The 16845-nt window shown below is 37.8% G+C and overlaps 1 protein-coding gene and 1 long non-coding RNA gene across 8 annotated transcripts in view; one reads left to right on the top strand and one right to left on the bottom strand.

The window, feature by feature from the left end:
• The window catches only part of LOC111765540 (uncharacterized), an 88405-nt gene that overhangs the window by 50216 nt on the left and 21344 nt on the right, over positions 1-16845 (top strand). The window lies entirely within an intron of this gene.
• The window catches only part of FILIP1 (filamin A interacting protein 1), a 427722-nt gene that overhangs the window by 43421 nt on the left and 367456 nt on the right, over positions 1-16845 (bottom strand). The window contains exons 2-3 of one of the 7 annotated variants that reach the window (XM_058307058.2): positions 2382-2487; positions 1611-1744 (exon numbers count right to left, since the gene is read on the bottom strand). The exons of 5 other annotated variants lie outside the window; for them this stretch is intronic. In XM_058307058.2, the coding sequence (XP_058163041.1) occupies positions 1611-1744; positions 2382-2405 (158 nt within the window). In that variant the 5' untranslated portion in view covers positions 2406-2487. Of the gene's footprint in view, positions 1-1610; positions 1745-2381; positions 2543-16845 lie in introns of those variants that run through there. One more of the 7 variants, XM_058307057.2, reaches the window with a different exon arrangement.

Below are 16845 nucleotides of genomic sequence, written 5' to 3' on the forward strand. Positions count from 1 at the left end.
TTAATCTAATAATAAATCAATTTTCATAAATAAGATTTATTTAAAATAATGTAGCCATGATATATGTAGTAAACTAACTTAAGTGTATAAATATACTTCTAGTAGTGCATTTCCATGCATTTACTTATTAAAAATAACCCTCTCCCTCTTTAATTTGTGACTAGAATTTTACTCACATTGTATCTTAAAGGTCTTTAAAAAAACTTTGAAATATAAGCTTATGTGAAATTTTACTAAATATTTTAAAATTATGTTTCTAAAAAACATTTATCTAATAAATATTTTACCCAATTTTAGAATAATTTTAAAGCTGATGCAAAAAAATATAAGAAATCAAAACAATAAATAAAACTTCAAAAGTCCAGACTATTAATTTTGTATTGATCCTGACTATTGTTAACCTAGAGAAAAAGAAATGTGAATGTCCTTCTGTTGTGGAAAGGATATTTAGTTTTACAAGTAAACAGAAGTTCATTCGGTCACATAGAATTAAGAATCCAGGCAGATTGCTGTAGTGCACACAAGATTTTCATCACAGTGACTCAAGATTTTCATCACTTTAAACACAGAGACAAATCATTATAGCCAATCAATGTTACACAAAATTAAATCTACACAAATGAAAACCATACCATGTACCCTTATGTTCAAATTGAAATAGGTCATGTGAATCTGAAATCATGCTATAAAAATCTGGTTTTGGCCAACTGAAGTTCTTTTGTGAAAGGCTCACAGCACTCTCTGGCCATTTATTTTCATACACTCTGCTGAACTCAATTTTTTGTTGTTGTTATTTTGAAAAATAACTAAAGTTGAACTTTACATAATTGTTTAGCATTGATCAAACTTTAATCCTTTTCCCACTTTGAAATAAAATCTATTTACTTTATTATTCTTGTTATCACTGCCACACTGTTTCCTAACAAACATGCCTTCTCAGCATCACTAGGCATTCCAATGCACTAGCAACTTTTACAAGTCTTCTACGTATATTCAAAGAGATCTGTAGAAAATCCACAGAACAACAACAACAAAAACCTTTGAAAGTATTTCAGAATTTGAAATGATTTTATCTCAAATTAGTTATCTGCTCATCAAGAAATCATAAATTAGAAGATACAGTTACCAGTTACAGGACATAGAAAGGCTGTCTATTAAAGACTTGAGAACCCATTAGTAGGACTATGGTGAGATGAAAGATTTTTTCAGTTCTGATACAAATTCCCCAAAGTTTCTCTAGGATGAGATTACTTTTCCCCTCCACAGAAAAACAGGAGCACTCTTCATACCACAACAAGGTGTATCTTGGCCAGTTGCAATCAAGGATTCAGAGGTATCAAGGAAAGTCACGATAAGCTGGTCATTTCCAAGGGATGTCACCTTCCACGCTCAGTTAAACCTGTAGCTGCAGGCCGAAAGTTCGCCCAGTTCTTACAGTCCTTTCAGATCAGTCCGGGCTCCACAAATGTGCAAAGCCAGCTTCCAAGATGCTCTTTTGCTATAACACTTAGAAATGAGTTTACTGCCAAGTAAGCCTATTCACAAATGAAATGCGCATGGATGAGAGTAACTAACATTGCTTAAATCAAAACAGATCTTGACTTCCTTACCTTATGACTAGGAAGCATAGTAGTTTTTGTTTTTGTTTTTGTTTTTTTACAAGGGGGTACTGAAGTTTGTTCAACAGCAGCAGGCCGTGCTCAGCCTCTTTACTCCACAGGGAATTAACCGTCACATTCCAGCCCTGTCATCAGAACAATGAAAGGTGAATGTTGTGCAAAACAGCTTGGGACCACTCACTGATGATGTCATTCCTCCCTTATATGGCTCATTATTGTGCAGATTTACTTTGGTCTGTGAGAAGGGGTGGAGCTGCCCAGGACTGAGAGGGAAGGCCGCTCTTAAGCCAAGCAAGTCGACAGGAATTCTGCTCAACACTAAGGAAAAGGCTTGGTGAGGGGAGTGGGTTGTGAAGTTGGGGAGGAGCAAATGAGATAAAGAAAATGTATGAATATAATGTCAAATGGGCCTCCCTCCTGATTTTTCAAAGTATCTGAACTCTATACAGTGCTGGAATTCCAATCTGGGATTTAAATAGGGGTCCCACTAGAGCCACCTCTATGATTCAGACTGCAGGAGGGGATTCACATTTCATTCAAAGCGAGGGTTAATTTACGGGTATCTAAATGAAAACATTGTGGGCTACAGAATGCCGAGCATCCTTTAGTTTAAGGGTCATTTTGCCTCTAACAATTTTTTTTTACCTTAATAAACTCCTTCCCTAAAAGTGTTTTTAAATGGCAAAAATGCGCTACTCACAAAAACAAAAGCTGGTGAATATATTCAGCTAAATTTTAAGAAGTGCCTCTGTCATCACTCACACAAATGTTTCCAAAGTCTTCCATCCCTTTCAAACTAGTTTTCTCTTTTTTCTTTTACTTTTCCCTTTTTACTTGTTCTCTTCTTTCTTCCTTTCTTCCATCCTTCCTGAGTAATTCAGTAAAAAGCCATTAGATAGCTTAAAAAGTTCCAGTATGATTTTTTCTAGCCTAAATGCATAGCATACATTACTTACATTAAGAAATTTCACTTTAATTCCAAAATAAAAACATAGTATCAAATAAATAAGTAACTTTAAGGTTAATAGAATTAAATGTTTGCAAAGCATTTTGAAATTCTCAGATACATTTTATTACATAAATAAGACTTGTAGCATGGAAAATAATAAGAAAAAATAAATTAGATAAAATTGCTTTATATATCCTTAATGTTCAATCATGACTCTTTCAGAACATGTCTCTTATTAGCAGAACCTTATATAACAATTGGTGCATGTTTCAAGGTCACAATGCCAAATAAATGTGTTTTTATTACTGAATTATTTTGGTAAAAGTTACATGAAGTAGCATTCACAGAGAAGATAAAATTACAGTTACTGCACAACTAGCGTTTTTTGTTTGTTTTAGCTATTTTAATATAGATGAGGGAAGCAGAAATTCAAAAAGAAAAAGCAGCAAAGAAGAAGCTGCCAATACCACCTGGTATATGCTAGGCTGTACTACTGGGGAGGGAAAGAAGAGTCCTGGCAATCCATTGAGCTGATCAAATTTTGACTGTGCAACAATTTGCTAGATGACCCCATGGTGAGTTTCAAAATTGCTCTGGCTTGAGTTTTTTCAACAGTATAATAGGGATATTGAATTTTTTTTAGAAAGTTCACTTTATTTTTTACCTATTTATGTTTTTAACATAAATACAAACTTACAGGACAGTCAAAAATAGTACAAACCCCATACAGAGAACTCCAACATACCCCTCTACCCCAGATACACAGATTCACCAATCTGAACATTTTGCTACATTTGCCGTATCATTCTATCTAGCTCTCTATCTGCCTATCTATCAATCCATTTTCTGAACACGCGAGTATAGATTGTATACCTCTAGTTCCTTGAACACTTAGTACTGCCACGAACATTTCTTTTTTCTTTACAATTTAAAGAAAACAGACTTTATTGCTCAGAAACTAAAAATATAAGTATTAACTGAGATAAGGTTATCAACATCAAACTAATTTTCTCCATTTGCTTCTATTCATCTGTCTTCTTGGCCAATTCATTTTTCCTTCCCAAGATTGTTGCATGCCACACCTGAGGCTAAGAAGAATTTCTGAATACCACGGCTATGGACCTGAACATTGATCTGCAGCTACCTATATGTTGTAACTTTAGGTACCTCTTATGGTTGTGGTTTTTTCTGCCATCTTTTTTTGGGAAAACATTTAGCATTATGATCTTCATACTTCTTTAAAACAGGCTTTGTGCACTGCGTCAGGGTGTCCCTGGGCCACCCGGCCTCAGGGCTGACAGGCCCACATGCACCTTCCTCTCTCAGCTGCCCGGAGCAAAAGAACAAGGATACTCACTATGTAACCATCTTAAGGGTAGTTATCATATTCAAGGAATTTAACATCGATATAATGCTTACAGTCTATATTCTAAGTTTTTCATTTGTCCCAATAATGTCCCTTTGAGCCTTTTCTCCTACTATGCTAGATCACATCCAGGTCATATATTGTGTTTAATTGTCATTGTCTCTTTAGTTGCTCTTTCTTTACTTAATTAATTGTGGGAATATATATAATACAATATAAATTTCCCACCTCAGTCACTTCCAAGCACATCATTCAATGAAATTAATCACACTCACAGATTTACAGTACCTTTACCACCATCCATTACTAAAACTTTCCCATTTCCCCGGACAGAAACCTTACACTCATGTGGCATTAACTCCACATTCCCCTACCCGCCCTGCCCCTGGCAACCTGTACTCTACTTTCTGTCTCTATGAGCTTGCATATTCTCCAATATTTTCTCAGTAGTTACCATGGGCTTCAATTTAACACTCTGAATCTATAACACTCTCATATGCTTTGATACCAATTTAACTTCAATAGTAATCCCAAAACATGTTCTTATACCTTTCCGTACTCCCAACCTTATTTAGTTGTTATCACAAATTACATATTTATCCATTATGAGCCCCAAACCACTGATTTATCATTGTTTCATTCACCTGCCTTTAGGTTCCTGTAGGAAGTTAAAAATCAAAACTACAATAGTGCTCGTATTTTATTTACCCACGTCATTATCTATACCAGTGAGCTCTATTTCTTCATGTGGTTCTAGTCAATTGTCTAATATACTTTCCTTTCAACCTGCAGAACTCCCTTTAGCATTTCTTGTAGGGCCAGTCTAGTGGTGACAAACTCCCTCAGTTTTTGTTAATCTGAGAATGCCTTAATCCCTCCTTCGTTTTTTTGAAAGAAAGTTTTTCTGGATATAGAATTCTTGGATGGGAATGTTTTTGCTTTCAGCACTTTAAATATGGCTTCCCACTGCCTTCTTGCCTCCATGGTTTCTAGTGAGAAACTGCCACTTAACTTTTTTTGAAGCTCCTTGTATGTAACACACTGCTTCTCTCCTGCAGCTTTCAGAATTCTCTGTTTATCTTTGGCATTTGGCAGTTTGATTATAACATGGAATGGTGTGTATCTATTTGGAGTTTGTCAAGCATTTTGGATGTATATGTTAATGTCTTACTGTAAATTTAGGAAGTTTTTAGCCACTATTTCTTTGAATATTACCTTTGCTCCTTTTTTTTCTTCTCCTTCTGGGACTCCCAAAATGCATATATTGGTATGTTTGATGGTGTCACACAGGTTCCAAAGATTCTATTCACTTTTCTCTTTCTGCTTCTCAAACTGAATGATTACAACTGTTTTATCTTAAAGTTTATTGATTATTTCTTCTGCCAGTATCAATCTACTGTTGTATCTCTCTCGGGAATTTTTAATTTCTCTTACATTGGTCTTCAGCTCAGTTTGGTTCTTTCTCATAATTTCTCTCTCTTTACTGATATTCTCTTTGTGCTCATCTATCATTTTCCTTATTTCCTTTAATTCTTAATCCATGCTTTTTTTTAGTTCTTTGAGCATTTTTAAAAAATGTCTGGTATGTCCAGGTCTGGTCCTTCACATTGTTGGTTTCTAATGTTTAATATTCTCTTTGTCTGGGCCATCACTTCCTGTTTCTTTGTATGTTCTGTAATCTTTTGTCAAAATCTGGACATTTGATATTTTAATATGTTATTGCTGGAATTTAGACCTAAAAAAAGGAAGGAAGAAACACTTTTCCCAGTCCTTGCAGATTGATCTAAGTAAGTACTCTGCTCCAGGACTTAGCCATACAATGAGTTTATAGAGAACTTCAGGCCAAAGCATAGGGGCCTCCCTGATCCTTTCTGTGAATGCTTCTTGTTTTGGACATCTCATGTGGGGCATGTGCATGTGGCCCTAGGAATTTCTCCATCTACACAATTCAGAATGCCCCCCTCTTCCCTAAGAAACAGTTTCCTCAAGGTCATAGGCACTACACTGTGTGTCCTACAGTCAGTAAGTCCTACAGCCAGTAGGAGGACTTGACTGCTCTCCCACAGCATTCTGTAGGACAGCTCAGTGAGCCAGCTTCTACATGCAGGGCAAGTTATGGTATAGCAAGCCCCTCAGGCTCCCACTAGACAGATTGGGCCAGGCACACATGCTCCTAGTATGTGTATAACTCTGCTCCCTCTAGAACTGGGACAAGGGAGCTACACCAGGAGCTTGGGCTGGCTCCACAAGAGCTGGTGAAGGGGGGGACGGGGGGAAGAGAGGAGCCAGCTACAGAGTGCCATGAGACCTATCATTTTTATGTAGTGGTTTCCTTAATTTGGCTCTTGCCATATTAGTACAGTCCTTTAACTGTTCTGGAGATTTGAGAAAGATGTTTCTGCCAGTTCTTTTTGGTTTTTCAAAGCCCTGAAGTATCTTACTCCACTGTTTTTATTGGGAGTGGGCAGATATATAGATTTTAATTTGAAGGGTTGTTATGAGAATTAAATAAGATAATTTCAATCAAGACCAGACCACAGAGTCTGATGCATAGTGGGCCCATAATAAATAATTAACCTTTGTTACACAGTCCTTTAACACAGTTTGCCATTTTGATGATGGTAGGCACTTTGTAAAATTTCCAATGCATGGTCTATTTTTGACATGGACAATATGAACTCCTATTAGAAAAGGAGACCAAGAGATCAGATTTGATGATTCAGTCAAGTGGCATCTTGCGTTCAGTTGCTTCTGGTGATCCAAGTGGAGTTAATAGTCCTAGAGGGGCATATATTATATTCAAAACCATATCAAATCAACATTTAGAGACAAATGATAATAGCAAAAGGAAATGTTTCATCACCTTTTAAAAATCTTTTAAACAAAATCATAAATCTCAATCATAAGCATGGGTATTTTTTTCTCCCAGTTTATTTCTACTAAACAGCTACATTTAAAATTAATTTAAAGCCCTAATATTAAGTTTCACTTAAAATAGCTTTATTTTTCATAATTAATTAATATTCCTTGGCCAAATTACATTACTTATTTGGAGACTCTTGGAACACGGGGGGGTGCGGAATTTTTCATTGGATTGATATAATTGCTTAATGGGGCTCTTATCTTCAAGGAAATATCTCATATTCTATTATTTGGCAAATATGTATTGATTGCCCACCAAAGACAAGGCATTGTCTTAGGCACTGGGAACATGGTAGGCATGAACAAGATAGACTAGGTCCCTGCCCTGGTGGAGGATGCTCGTAATCTAGTGATACTAACCCTGAAGAAAGGGAACAGGATGTTGTCAAAGGAGGTAACTGAGGGCAGGCATGTGCTCTATAAAGGCTTTCCCTAGGGCAGTGACTTTTGAGGCCAAAGGATCAGAAAGAATAGGCCAGGCAAAGAGCAGAGGTACATGGCTCCAGATAGGGCATGGCAAGTAAAAGGCCCTGAAGTAGAAATGAGTGTGGGAGGTTCCAGGAACAGAAAGAAGACAGTATGGCTAGTATGGTGAGCAAAGAGAGAGAGGTACAAGGTCCAGATGGATGACTGGGAGGCAGGGGTCAGATCATTTAGATTGTGATAGCCATGCATTATATTGTCTTTCAGTTAGTTTAGTTACTTTACAACACTGAAGTCTTGAAAGGGTAGTGTGTGTGCGTGTGTGTGTATGTGAATTAAACTCTACACCTAGGGTAGTTAGCTTTTGAAGTACCCTTATTAGGAATATGTGCTTCAGAGGTAGCAAAGACAAGATACAAGGACTTCAGTCTACCCTAGAGGATTTTCTAATTAGTATAATGAATGGTAGATATAATTATTTTCTTGATTAAATGAGTGGTTCAAGATATGCGGCACCTCTATCATTGCATGAATGAGGCATGGTGAGTGCAGCAGCCAAATATCCTTCACAGTGTCATTCTAGGCTCAGACTTTCCTTTGGTCTTTTGGCCCTTTGGGCCCTTTGGGTCCCAACTTAGCAGAGGATATAAGTTAACCAGAAAATTAGCTGATTCTGCAATTTGAAAATTTTGCATCTCCTGATTGAAACGTTCATGCAGGGAAATTATCTGCAAGCCTATAAGACAGAGGGCTAAAACTTTACCAAGCATACAAGTAAACTTGCTTACTAAGAACTGTTTGTATGTGTGGCAAAATTTGGTTGGATATTTGCTTGCATTGTGACATATCTTTTGTCTTGAGTTACCAGTATCTTCCAACAAGTTCCGACAATTGGAAACAAGCAAGTTGACTTGACCAAGTTTGCCACATCATGGTAAAGAATTGGATTTTATTAGGAAGGATCTGGTTTACATGACTAACATATTAAGAATATAGGAGGTACAGAGAGGACAATAGTGGGAACAAGGAGACTAAAGATAGCTATTGTAGTAGTCCAGACAAGCAATGTACTGGTAGCTTGGTATTGGACTGGGGCAGTAGTAATGGCACTGGTGAACAAAATGAACAAATTTCATATATAATTTGTAAGTAGAGTCACTAGAACTTTTTAGATTATATTTGGAAGGTGATAGAAAGAGAAGAAATAAGGAAAACTCCTGGACTTTAGTTTGAGTAATTAGATGGAGTAACTGAGATAGGTGCGACCAGAAAGAAGAGATTTGTAGAAAAGTACACAGAGTTCCATTTGGACACATTAAAATTGAGAGGCCTATAAATGCCCCAAATCAGCAGGTCAAGTATAAACATTCACTCAATTATCATTTGCTCAATGAATGAAATAAAATTTTTCACTTAAGGAGTATTAATGATTTTTTAATTTGTTGAGTTTTTTCCCCCTCCCCCCCCTTGCCCTGCTGTTTTTGCTGTTTGTATCTATTCACTGTGTGATCTTCTGTATCTATTTCTCTCTTTTTTTTCTTTTCTGTCTTTTCTTCTCACCCTTCTCCTCTAGGATTCACAGGGATTCAATCCTAGGGACCTCTGATGTGGAAAGAGTTTCCCTGTCAATTGAGACACCTCAGATCCTGATCTCTGCTGAGCTTCACCTTGACTCTCCCCTTTGTCTCTTTTTTTGTTGCATCATCATCTTGCTGTGTGGCTCACTTGCGCAGACACTGGCTCACAGCATGGGCACTTGGCTTGCTGCGCGGGCACTTGGCTTACCACACAGGCAGTGGCTCACCACGTGGGCCCTCACAGGGGCACTTGGCTCACCACGCAGGTACTTAGCTTGCCATGCGCGCACTCATGTGGGCACTTGGTTCATGGTACAGGCACTGGCTCACCACGGGGGCACTTGGTTCACCACATGGGCACTCATGTGCCACACGGGCAGTGGCGCACCATGCAGACACAGTTTCTCTTCTTCTTCTTTTTCACCAGTGGTCCCAGGGATCAAACCTGGGTCCTTCCATATCATAAGTGGAGGCCTTATCACTTGAGCCATGTCCACTTACCTTGAGTTAGTTTTAATGTCCACAGCAGCAGAAAACTGCAATGCAGAGATATTTTTTTTCTATGAATGATATACAACCAAATGGGTACTCTCCTTCTTGTAAACTTTTTTTTTAAAGATTTATTTTTTAAATTTATTTCTCCCCCGTTCCCCTGCCACACCCCCAGTTGTCTGTTCTCTGTGTCCATTTGCTGTGTGTTCTTCTGTGTCTGCTTGTATTCTCCTCAGTGGTACTGGGAATCTGTGCTTCATCTTGCTGCACAGATGTATGTGGCACCACTACTAGGCAGAATGCCCATTTTTTTTTGCTCAGGGTGGCTCTCCTTATGGGGCGCACTCCTTGCTCATGGGGCTCCCTTACACAGGGGCCACCCCTGTGTGGCACAGTACTCCTTGCGCACATCAGCACTGTGCATGGGCCAGCTCACCACACAGGTCAGGAGGCCCTGGGTTTGAACCCCGGACTTCCCATATGGTAGGCGGACACTCTATCAGTTGAGCCAAATCTGCTTCCCTCTCTTAAACATTTTAGCGTTGTGGTGGTTTGAAGCTTTCTGTACCCCAGAAAAACATATTAAATCTAATCCATTCCTGTGGGTGAAAACCCATTGTAAGTAGGACCTTTTGATGAGGCTACTTTAGTTAAAGTTTCACCTGCAGCATTTAGGATGTGTCCTAATCTTATTACTGGAGTCCTTTATAAACGGAATGAGAGACAGAGAGAAAGCCATAGAAGAAAGAAGCTAAAATCAACAAAGCTCAGAGGAGAAGGGAGAGAACAGCAGATACTGCCATGTGCCTTGCCATGTGGCAGAGGAGCCAAGGGTCACCAGCAGCTGGTCTTTAGGAAGAAAGCATAGCCTTGATGATACCTCAATTTGGACATTTTCTTGGCCTTAACTATAAGCTAACAAATTACCATTGTTCAAGCCAAACGGAGGCAGGCTAGATCAGGGAATAAAAAGACAGATGGATCTGGAACCTGGCAGAAAAACATGCCCATGGAACACGTGGCTGTGGGACTCCTCCCTGAGGGAAAGACCCTGCAAGATGGCTGCTGGAAGACCCTCATGAGAATTCCCCATTCAGAACAGGATTTCATCCGGGATCAAGGAAGAGCCCTGGATATTCTCAAAGGGTCTTTATCATTGGGCCCTCCCGGGGATTGATGGGTAGGGTAACCAATGAAAACAGCAAACACCTGGGAGTCCTCCCACAATATTAGCAAAGGAATGGAATAATTGATGGTTTAAAAAGCAAGCGTGCAGAAAGTGGATGCGACTCAACTGATAGAGCTTCCATCTACCATATAGGAGGTCCAGGGTTCTATACTCAAGGCCTGCTGGCTCGTGTGGTGAGCTGGCCCACATGGAGTGCTGAAGTGTGCAAGGAGGGTCACCACGCATGGGGTGTCCCTTGTGCAGGGGGTGCTCCCCATGCAAGGAGTGCAGCCCCACACAGGAGTGCAGCCTGCCCAGGAGTGGTGCCGCCCACAGGGAGAGCTGATGCAGCAAGATGACACAACAGAAAAGATACACAGAGAAGAGACAATGTGAGACAGTGAACTAGGGAGCTGAGATGGAGCAAGAGAATGATCACCTCTCTCCCACCCCAGAGGGTCCCAGGATGGGTTCCCAGAGCTGCCTAATGAGAATACAACAGACACAGAAGAACACATAGTGAATGGACACAGAGAGCTGATAATGGAGGGGGGCAGGAGGAGAAGGGGGAGAAATAAGGAGAAAAAAAAAGCAAGCATGGAAGTCAAACCGGCCCTGTTTTGTGGTTTTTTGTTTTTTTGTTTTTTTGTTTTTTGCCATTTTACCTTTTCTCTCCCTGCCTGGATTAGCATGCAAGTAGACCTGGGGACTTGTAATCTATATTGGGGACTTGTCATCTGTAAATCAGCCCTCTTTACCTCTTTTCAGCCCTTTTCCTTTCTCTACCTCGGACCCAAAATCTGCTATTTTCTCCCATTTCTATTCTTCTCAGTTCCTTAATAAATTACTGGCCTAACTAACTGGCTTATACTTAAAATTTGTTTTTTGTCACATAGCCAAGAACCTAGAGAAAATGGAGCAACAGAACTATTTCATGGTATTTGCTTTAAGCAGCCTAGGAAACTAGAACACATATATTAACTGAAATATGTACTCTAATATAATATAATGCATGCAGAAAGTATTACTGTGATTATCAGCCTCTAGACAGAGTCCTGAGTACAGTGTGGGTAGAGATTGTCTAAGAAAATCATAATTGTTTAGAGCACTGGATCTTAGAGACAGGGTATCCATGCTCTTATCATTCTTTAGGCCATCTGGTTGCTATTGAGCCTCATAACCTGATCAAGTAACTCTTAAAACTGACATTTTATATAATTACTCATTACTCAAGTTCATCAAGAAAAGAAGAGTTAAAGAGAACATGATTTCTGAACTTTTATGAGAATGAACTAGTTTAGCATATGGCAAGTGAGAACTTTCTGAATTGGTGGGCATTTTAGTTTCTAGGCTGCCCAAAGTAGATACTATGAAATGGGTTGGCTTTAAACAATGGGAATTTATGAGCCTTCACTTTGAGGCAATGAGAATGTCCAAATCCAGGTATCATGAAAGTGATGCTTTCTTCCCAAAGACTGCTTGCTAGTGATCCTTGGCTCTTCTGCCACATGGCAAGGCACATGACAGCATCTGATGGTCTCTCCCTTCTCTTCTGGGTTCCATTTATTTCAGCTTCTTGCTCCAATGGCTTTTTCTCTCTCTCTATTCATTCCATTTATAAAGGACTCCAGTAAGAGGATTAAAACACATCCTGAATGAGGTGGTTCACACTGTAACTTGAAGGAGCCTCATCAAAAGACCCTAATTACAATGGGTCCACACCACAAGAATGGATTAAATTTAAGAATTTCTGGGGTACATACAGCTTCAAACCACAGTGGGTGATCACTGGGCTTGCCAATTTAATGTACTTTCATCCCAGGAGACAGTTTTTGCAGCAGGAGGAAGTTATTTCAGAGAATTCTGAGACGTGGATATGTTGTAGAGTGGGGGGCGGAGTGGGCAGGCAGGGAGAGAAAAGTCATGGAATATGCTAGAAGCACTGCATTTACCTTCCTTACTCAGGGCAAAGCAAATAGAATTTGAATGAAGAAAACATTTTGGAGGGATGGATATTGGGTTAGATAAATGGGTGAAGAACGTATACTCCTCTGATTAGAATACAGCATTTGGTGACATAATAAATGACAAAGACTAGGTAGATCAGAATGCTCCTCCCTTCTAACAGCATATTAGATGTAGAATAGTCATAGTTCACCATTTCCAGTTTCCTTTATACTTCAGATCAGACTGATATACTTCCTTAAGCATTTAAGACTAAAATAGGGAAACGGACTTTGGCCCAGTGGTTAGGGCGTCCATCTACCATATGGGAGGTCCGCGGTTCAAACCCTGGGCCTCCTTGACCCGTGTGGAGCTGGCCATGCACAGTGCTGATGCGCGCAAGGAGTGCCGTGCCACGCAAGGGTGTCCCCGCGTGGGGGAGCCCCACGCGCAAGGAGTGTGCCCATGAGGAAAGCCGCCCAGCGTGAAAAGAAAGAGCAGCCTGCCCAGGAATGGCACCGCCCACACTTCCCGTGCCGCTGATGACAACAGAAGCGGACAAAGAAACAAGACGCAGCAAATAGACACCAAGAACAGACAACCAGGGGAGGGGGGGGAATTAAATAAATAAATAAATCTTTAAAAAAAAAAAGACTAAAATAAATAAAAATAATTCTTAGATAATTCCTAGAATATTAAGAACTATGAATAAAATATAAAGAAAATCCTTCTGGCCACACATTTCTGAACTTAAGAGGAATGAGTTAAGAGTAAGTAAAGGTGATCTCTAGTTTGTTTGCTGTTAAAGCTAACATTCAGCCACTGAATATTATTTGAATAGTTTCTTGGCTAAGAGTTTACATCCAGGAACTGAATGTGTTATGCATTGAGCATGAAAGACCCAACCTTTGATTAATCTTTTATGTTTAAACTTTTCACATCATGAAGTACTTTCTAAACACAAGTGTTCCTGGAAAAGGAGTGCACGTACGGTCAAGGACCAGAGAGCAGCAACCTACAAACACTGAAAACATCCCCTTCCTAGTTCCAACTCCCTCTCTGGAGTCCAGGATTTGTAAGGCTAAGAAGAGTACCTTCTTCCACCCTGGAAAAAAAGGGAAAATATGAAAGTAATATGGTATTCAATGTGGTTTTAAGAGAAAATACATTTTCCAGCACTTTTCCTTCTTTATTCTTTCTTGGTATATGAATTTGGGCAGAAATATTTGACTGCCGTTTATTATAATGACACATGGCTGCCAATTTAGAGCTGTTTCCCCCGGGTCTTTCATTTCAGAAAACCAGTCTCACTTATCATGTCTCAATACCTGATTTTGTCCACAATGCCATGATAACCTACCAGCTCAACTAAGAACACAACTAGTTTGGAACTTGGGGAACAAAAATTCCAGTCAATGATAGATATTTTCACTTTTAACCCAGTTGCCTTTGCAACCCAGAGTGAGCTGTTTTCTCTAGAACTTATACATCTCACTAATGCCTTAGTTAATTAAAAAAATTCTACAGGAAACTTTGGCTTTTTTTTTTGACATATGAATGCTAGATTGTTAATACAATTGATAGTATATACTTTTTATAATAATCCCCATCAGAAAGAATAAAAGTCTGTCAATACAGAACACTAGTTATTCATTGCCCATATGTCTGCCACTTGGGTAGATTCTGGGGCTGTAATTATTGACTAAAAATTTCCATACTGCTAAAGTATCATTCTAGTTGGCTAACTGTTCATAATTTCCCAATGATTTTCATTGTGTGTTTCTTAAAACTTCCCATCTGCTCTAGTCTCTGAGGACTCTCCAATTAACCATGAAAGTAGACATGAATTTTCATGTGCATACATATACAGTACCAATCACAAGCAGCATGTAATCCAAAACTTATAAGATAAATCTGTATTAGACTTTTTAAGTAAGTGAATTTGTACATGAGCTTCACTTTTCTCCACACAATAATGTCTGAAAAATACAGGTATTGAATCCCTCAATTTGGTACACTATTAGGTACAACTCTCTTGATTATCTTTTTTTCCCCTCACTTAAAGAAGTTTGTTTTATGTATGGGAAGCAGGCACTCAATCATTGAGCTATATCCACTCCCAATGAGAGTTGATTTTTTCATTTGTTTTTGTTTTTGAGACATTGGAATTATTCTGCATATTACAATGACAAAACCAAGCCACTATCATTTTGTCAAAACCTATAGAATTATGTGGTGCAAAGTGTAAAACATAATGTAAACTATAGACCAGGTTGATAGCAATGTTTCAATATGTGTTCATCAGTTCGAACAAATGTACCACATTAATGAAAGATGTTGTTAATGTGGGAAAGTGTGGGAGGGGTAGGGGGTGGAGTATATGGGAATCCCCTATATTTTTTATGTAACGTGTATGTAATCTAAATCTTCTTTAAAAATAAAGAAAAAAAAGTATTTAAAAAAATATTTTAAAGGGAGTCTAGAGTTGGTTCTTTTTTTTTTTTTTTTTTTTTAGGTGGTACCAGGGATCAAACCCAGGACCTCATACATGGGGAAGCAGGCACTCAACCACTTGAGCTACATCACTGCCCCCAAAGTGGTTTTAAGCTTTTATTGTTCTCAAGATTTAAAATGTGTCCTATCATATCTTTTCAATTTAATATTTAATACACAAAGTTATAGAATACAGCAGTAAATTTATGACCTCAGCAAAATTACTGTAGCAGTTTTTCTTCCAAAGAATGCTTACAGTAGCCACATATTTGACTCCTCATAAAAGTCACGTGGCTAAAAATCATAATATTGCTTTTTTATAGAAAGAAAGTCATCATTTTCCAAGTATGCATTTTATGTTGTATTTTACTCACACACAATTTTTTTTATTACATAATAAATATATCCTTTTGAAACTTAAAAATGTAAATGCTAAATTTTCTCCCCACATAAACTACAACTGTTACATGGATAATTATCTTAAATTGGTAGAAACCAGATCAGGCCAGAGGGAAATGGCCCTGACTAAAATATGGTTAGTTGTGCCCCATGTTTACAAGTAAATTATCTGTACTACATATAAAAATGACTTTTTCCAACTCATGTGGAATATCATCTTTAACATATATGAAATTTCCGTATCTTTTATAATCTCATTTCCAGAAATTCTATCAGTTCCACTGATCTGCCTGATTATTCATGCATCAATACCATACTGTTTTAATTATTATAGCTTTAAAGTAAGTTTATGTTTCTATTAGGAAACTTTTCATCTGGTTTTTGTTTTCAAAATTTGATGATTCTTGTTTGCATATTTTTCATCTAAACTTTAGAATCACCTTATTTAGTTCCCACATTTTAAAAATATCCCGATTTTTAAATTAGGATCACATTTAAAGTCATGAATTCATATAGGGAGATTTGATATCTTTATAAGTCTTGCAATCTTAGAATAAGGAAAGCCTTTCCTTATTAAAGTATTTTTAATGTCTCTCAGTAGCCTTTAAAATTTTTCTTTATGTAGATATTTCATGTTCTTAAGTTTCTACCTAGTTATAGATAATATAATTTATCTATAATAATTTATAATATTTTTAATATTATTAATTTATTATTAATAATTTAATAATAAATAAATAATTACATTAATAATTAAATTTAATATTAATTTAATTTAATTAATATTAATTTAATAATAATTTATAATTATTTTGTCATCTGGAAATTTGAAAACTACTGATTTTTGAATATTGATTCTATGTAGTTTTGTACTTAACTTACTTTATTGAATTCTCTAACCGTAGTAGGTTTTCAGTTTTTCTGAGTTTACCTACAATTTAAAAACAAGCACAACTATCCACAAAAAATAGGAATTTATTTTTCCAATACTTTTTGCATTATTCTCAAAATGTTTTGGTTTATAAAATGTAAATTGTGATTTAGCTAGGCTTGTATAATTTTCCTCATAGTGTTTAATACATAGTTGACCAGAAGTAATAATCCCTTTTAGGCATTATTTGCTATGCCTTGTGGAAGGGGATTTACATTCATTATCTCATGAACATAAACAAATCTATGAGTTAGGTACTCTGTAATCCCCATTCTATAGAAGAAGAAACCAAGAAGCAGAGAGGTTAGATAACCTATCGAAGGTTGTAGACCATTAAGTGGCAGTCAGATTGAATTCAGAGCTATCTGGTTCCAAACGAAATGTAGGAAACTGAGAAAAACAGCTTCTAAGTTACAGCTTTTGAGGGAGTCTGGCACCATATGGCTAGAGTAACCCAGGGAAGGAGCTGACTGCAGTTGAGTTTAAAGCTAGTTTCTAAAGGAACTGAGACATTTGTAGGCATACAATCAGCACTCTGGCATCAGCTGCAATATCATATTAT

This window comes from Dasypus novemcinctus, chromosome 11 (genome assembly GCF_030445035.2).
Source record: "Dasypus novemcinctus isolate mDasNov1 chromosome 11, mDasNov1.1.hap2, whole genome shotgun sequence".
NCBI lineage: Eukaryota > Metazoa > Chordata > Mammalia > Cingulata > Dasypodidae > Dasypus > Dasypus novemcinctus.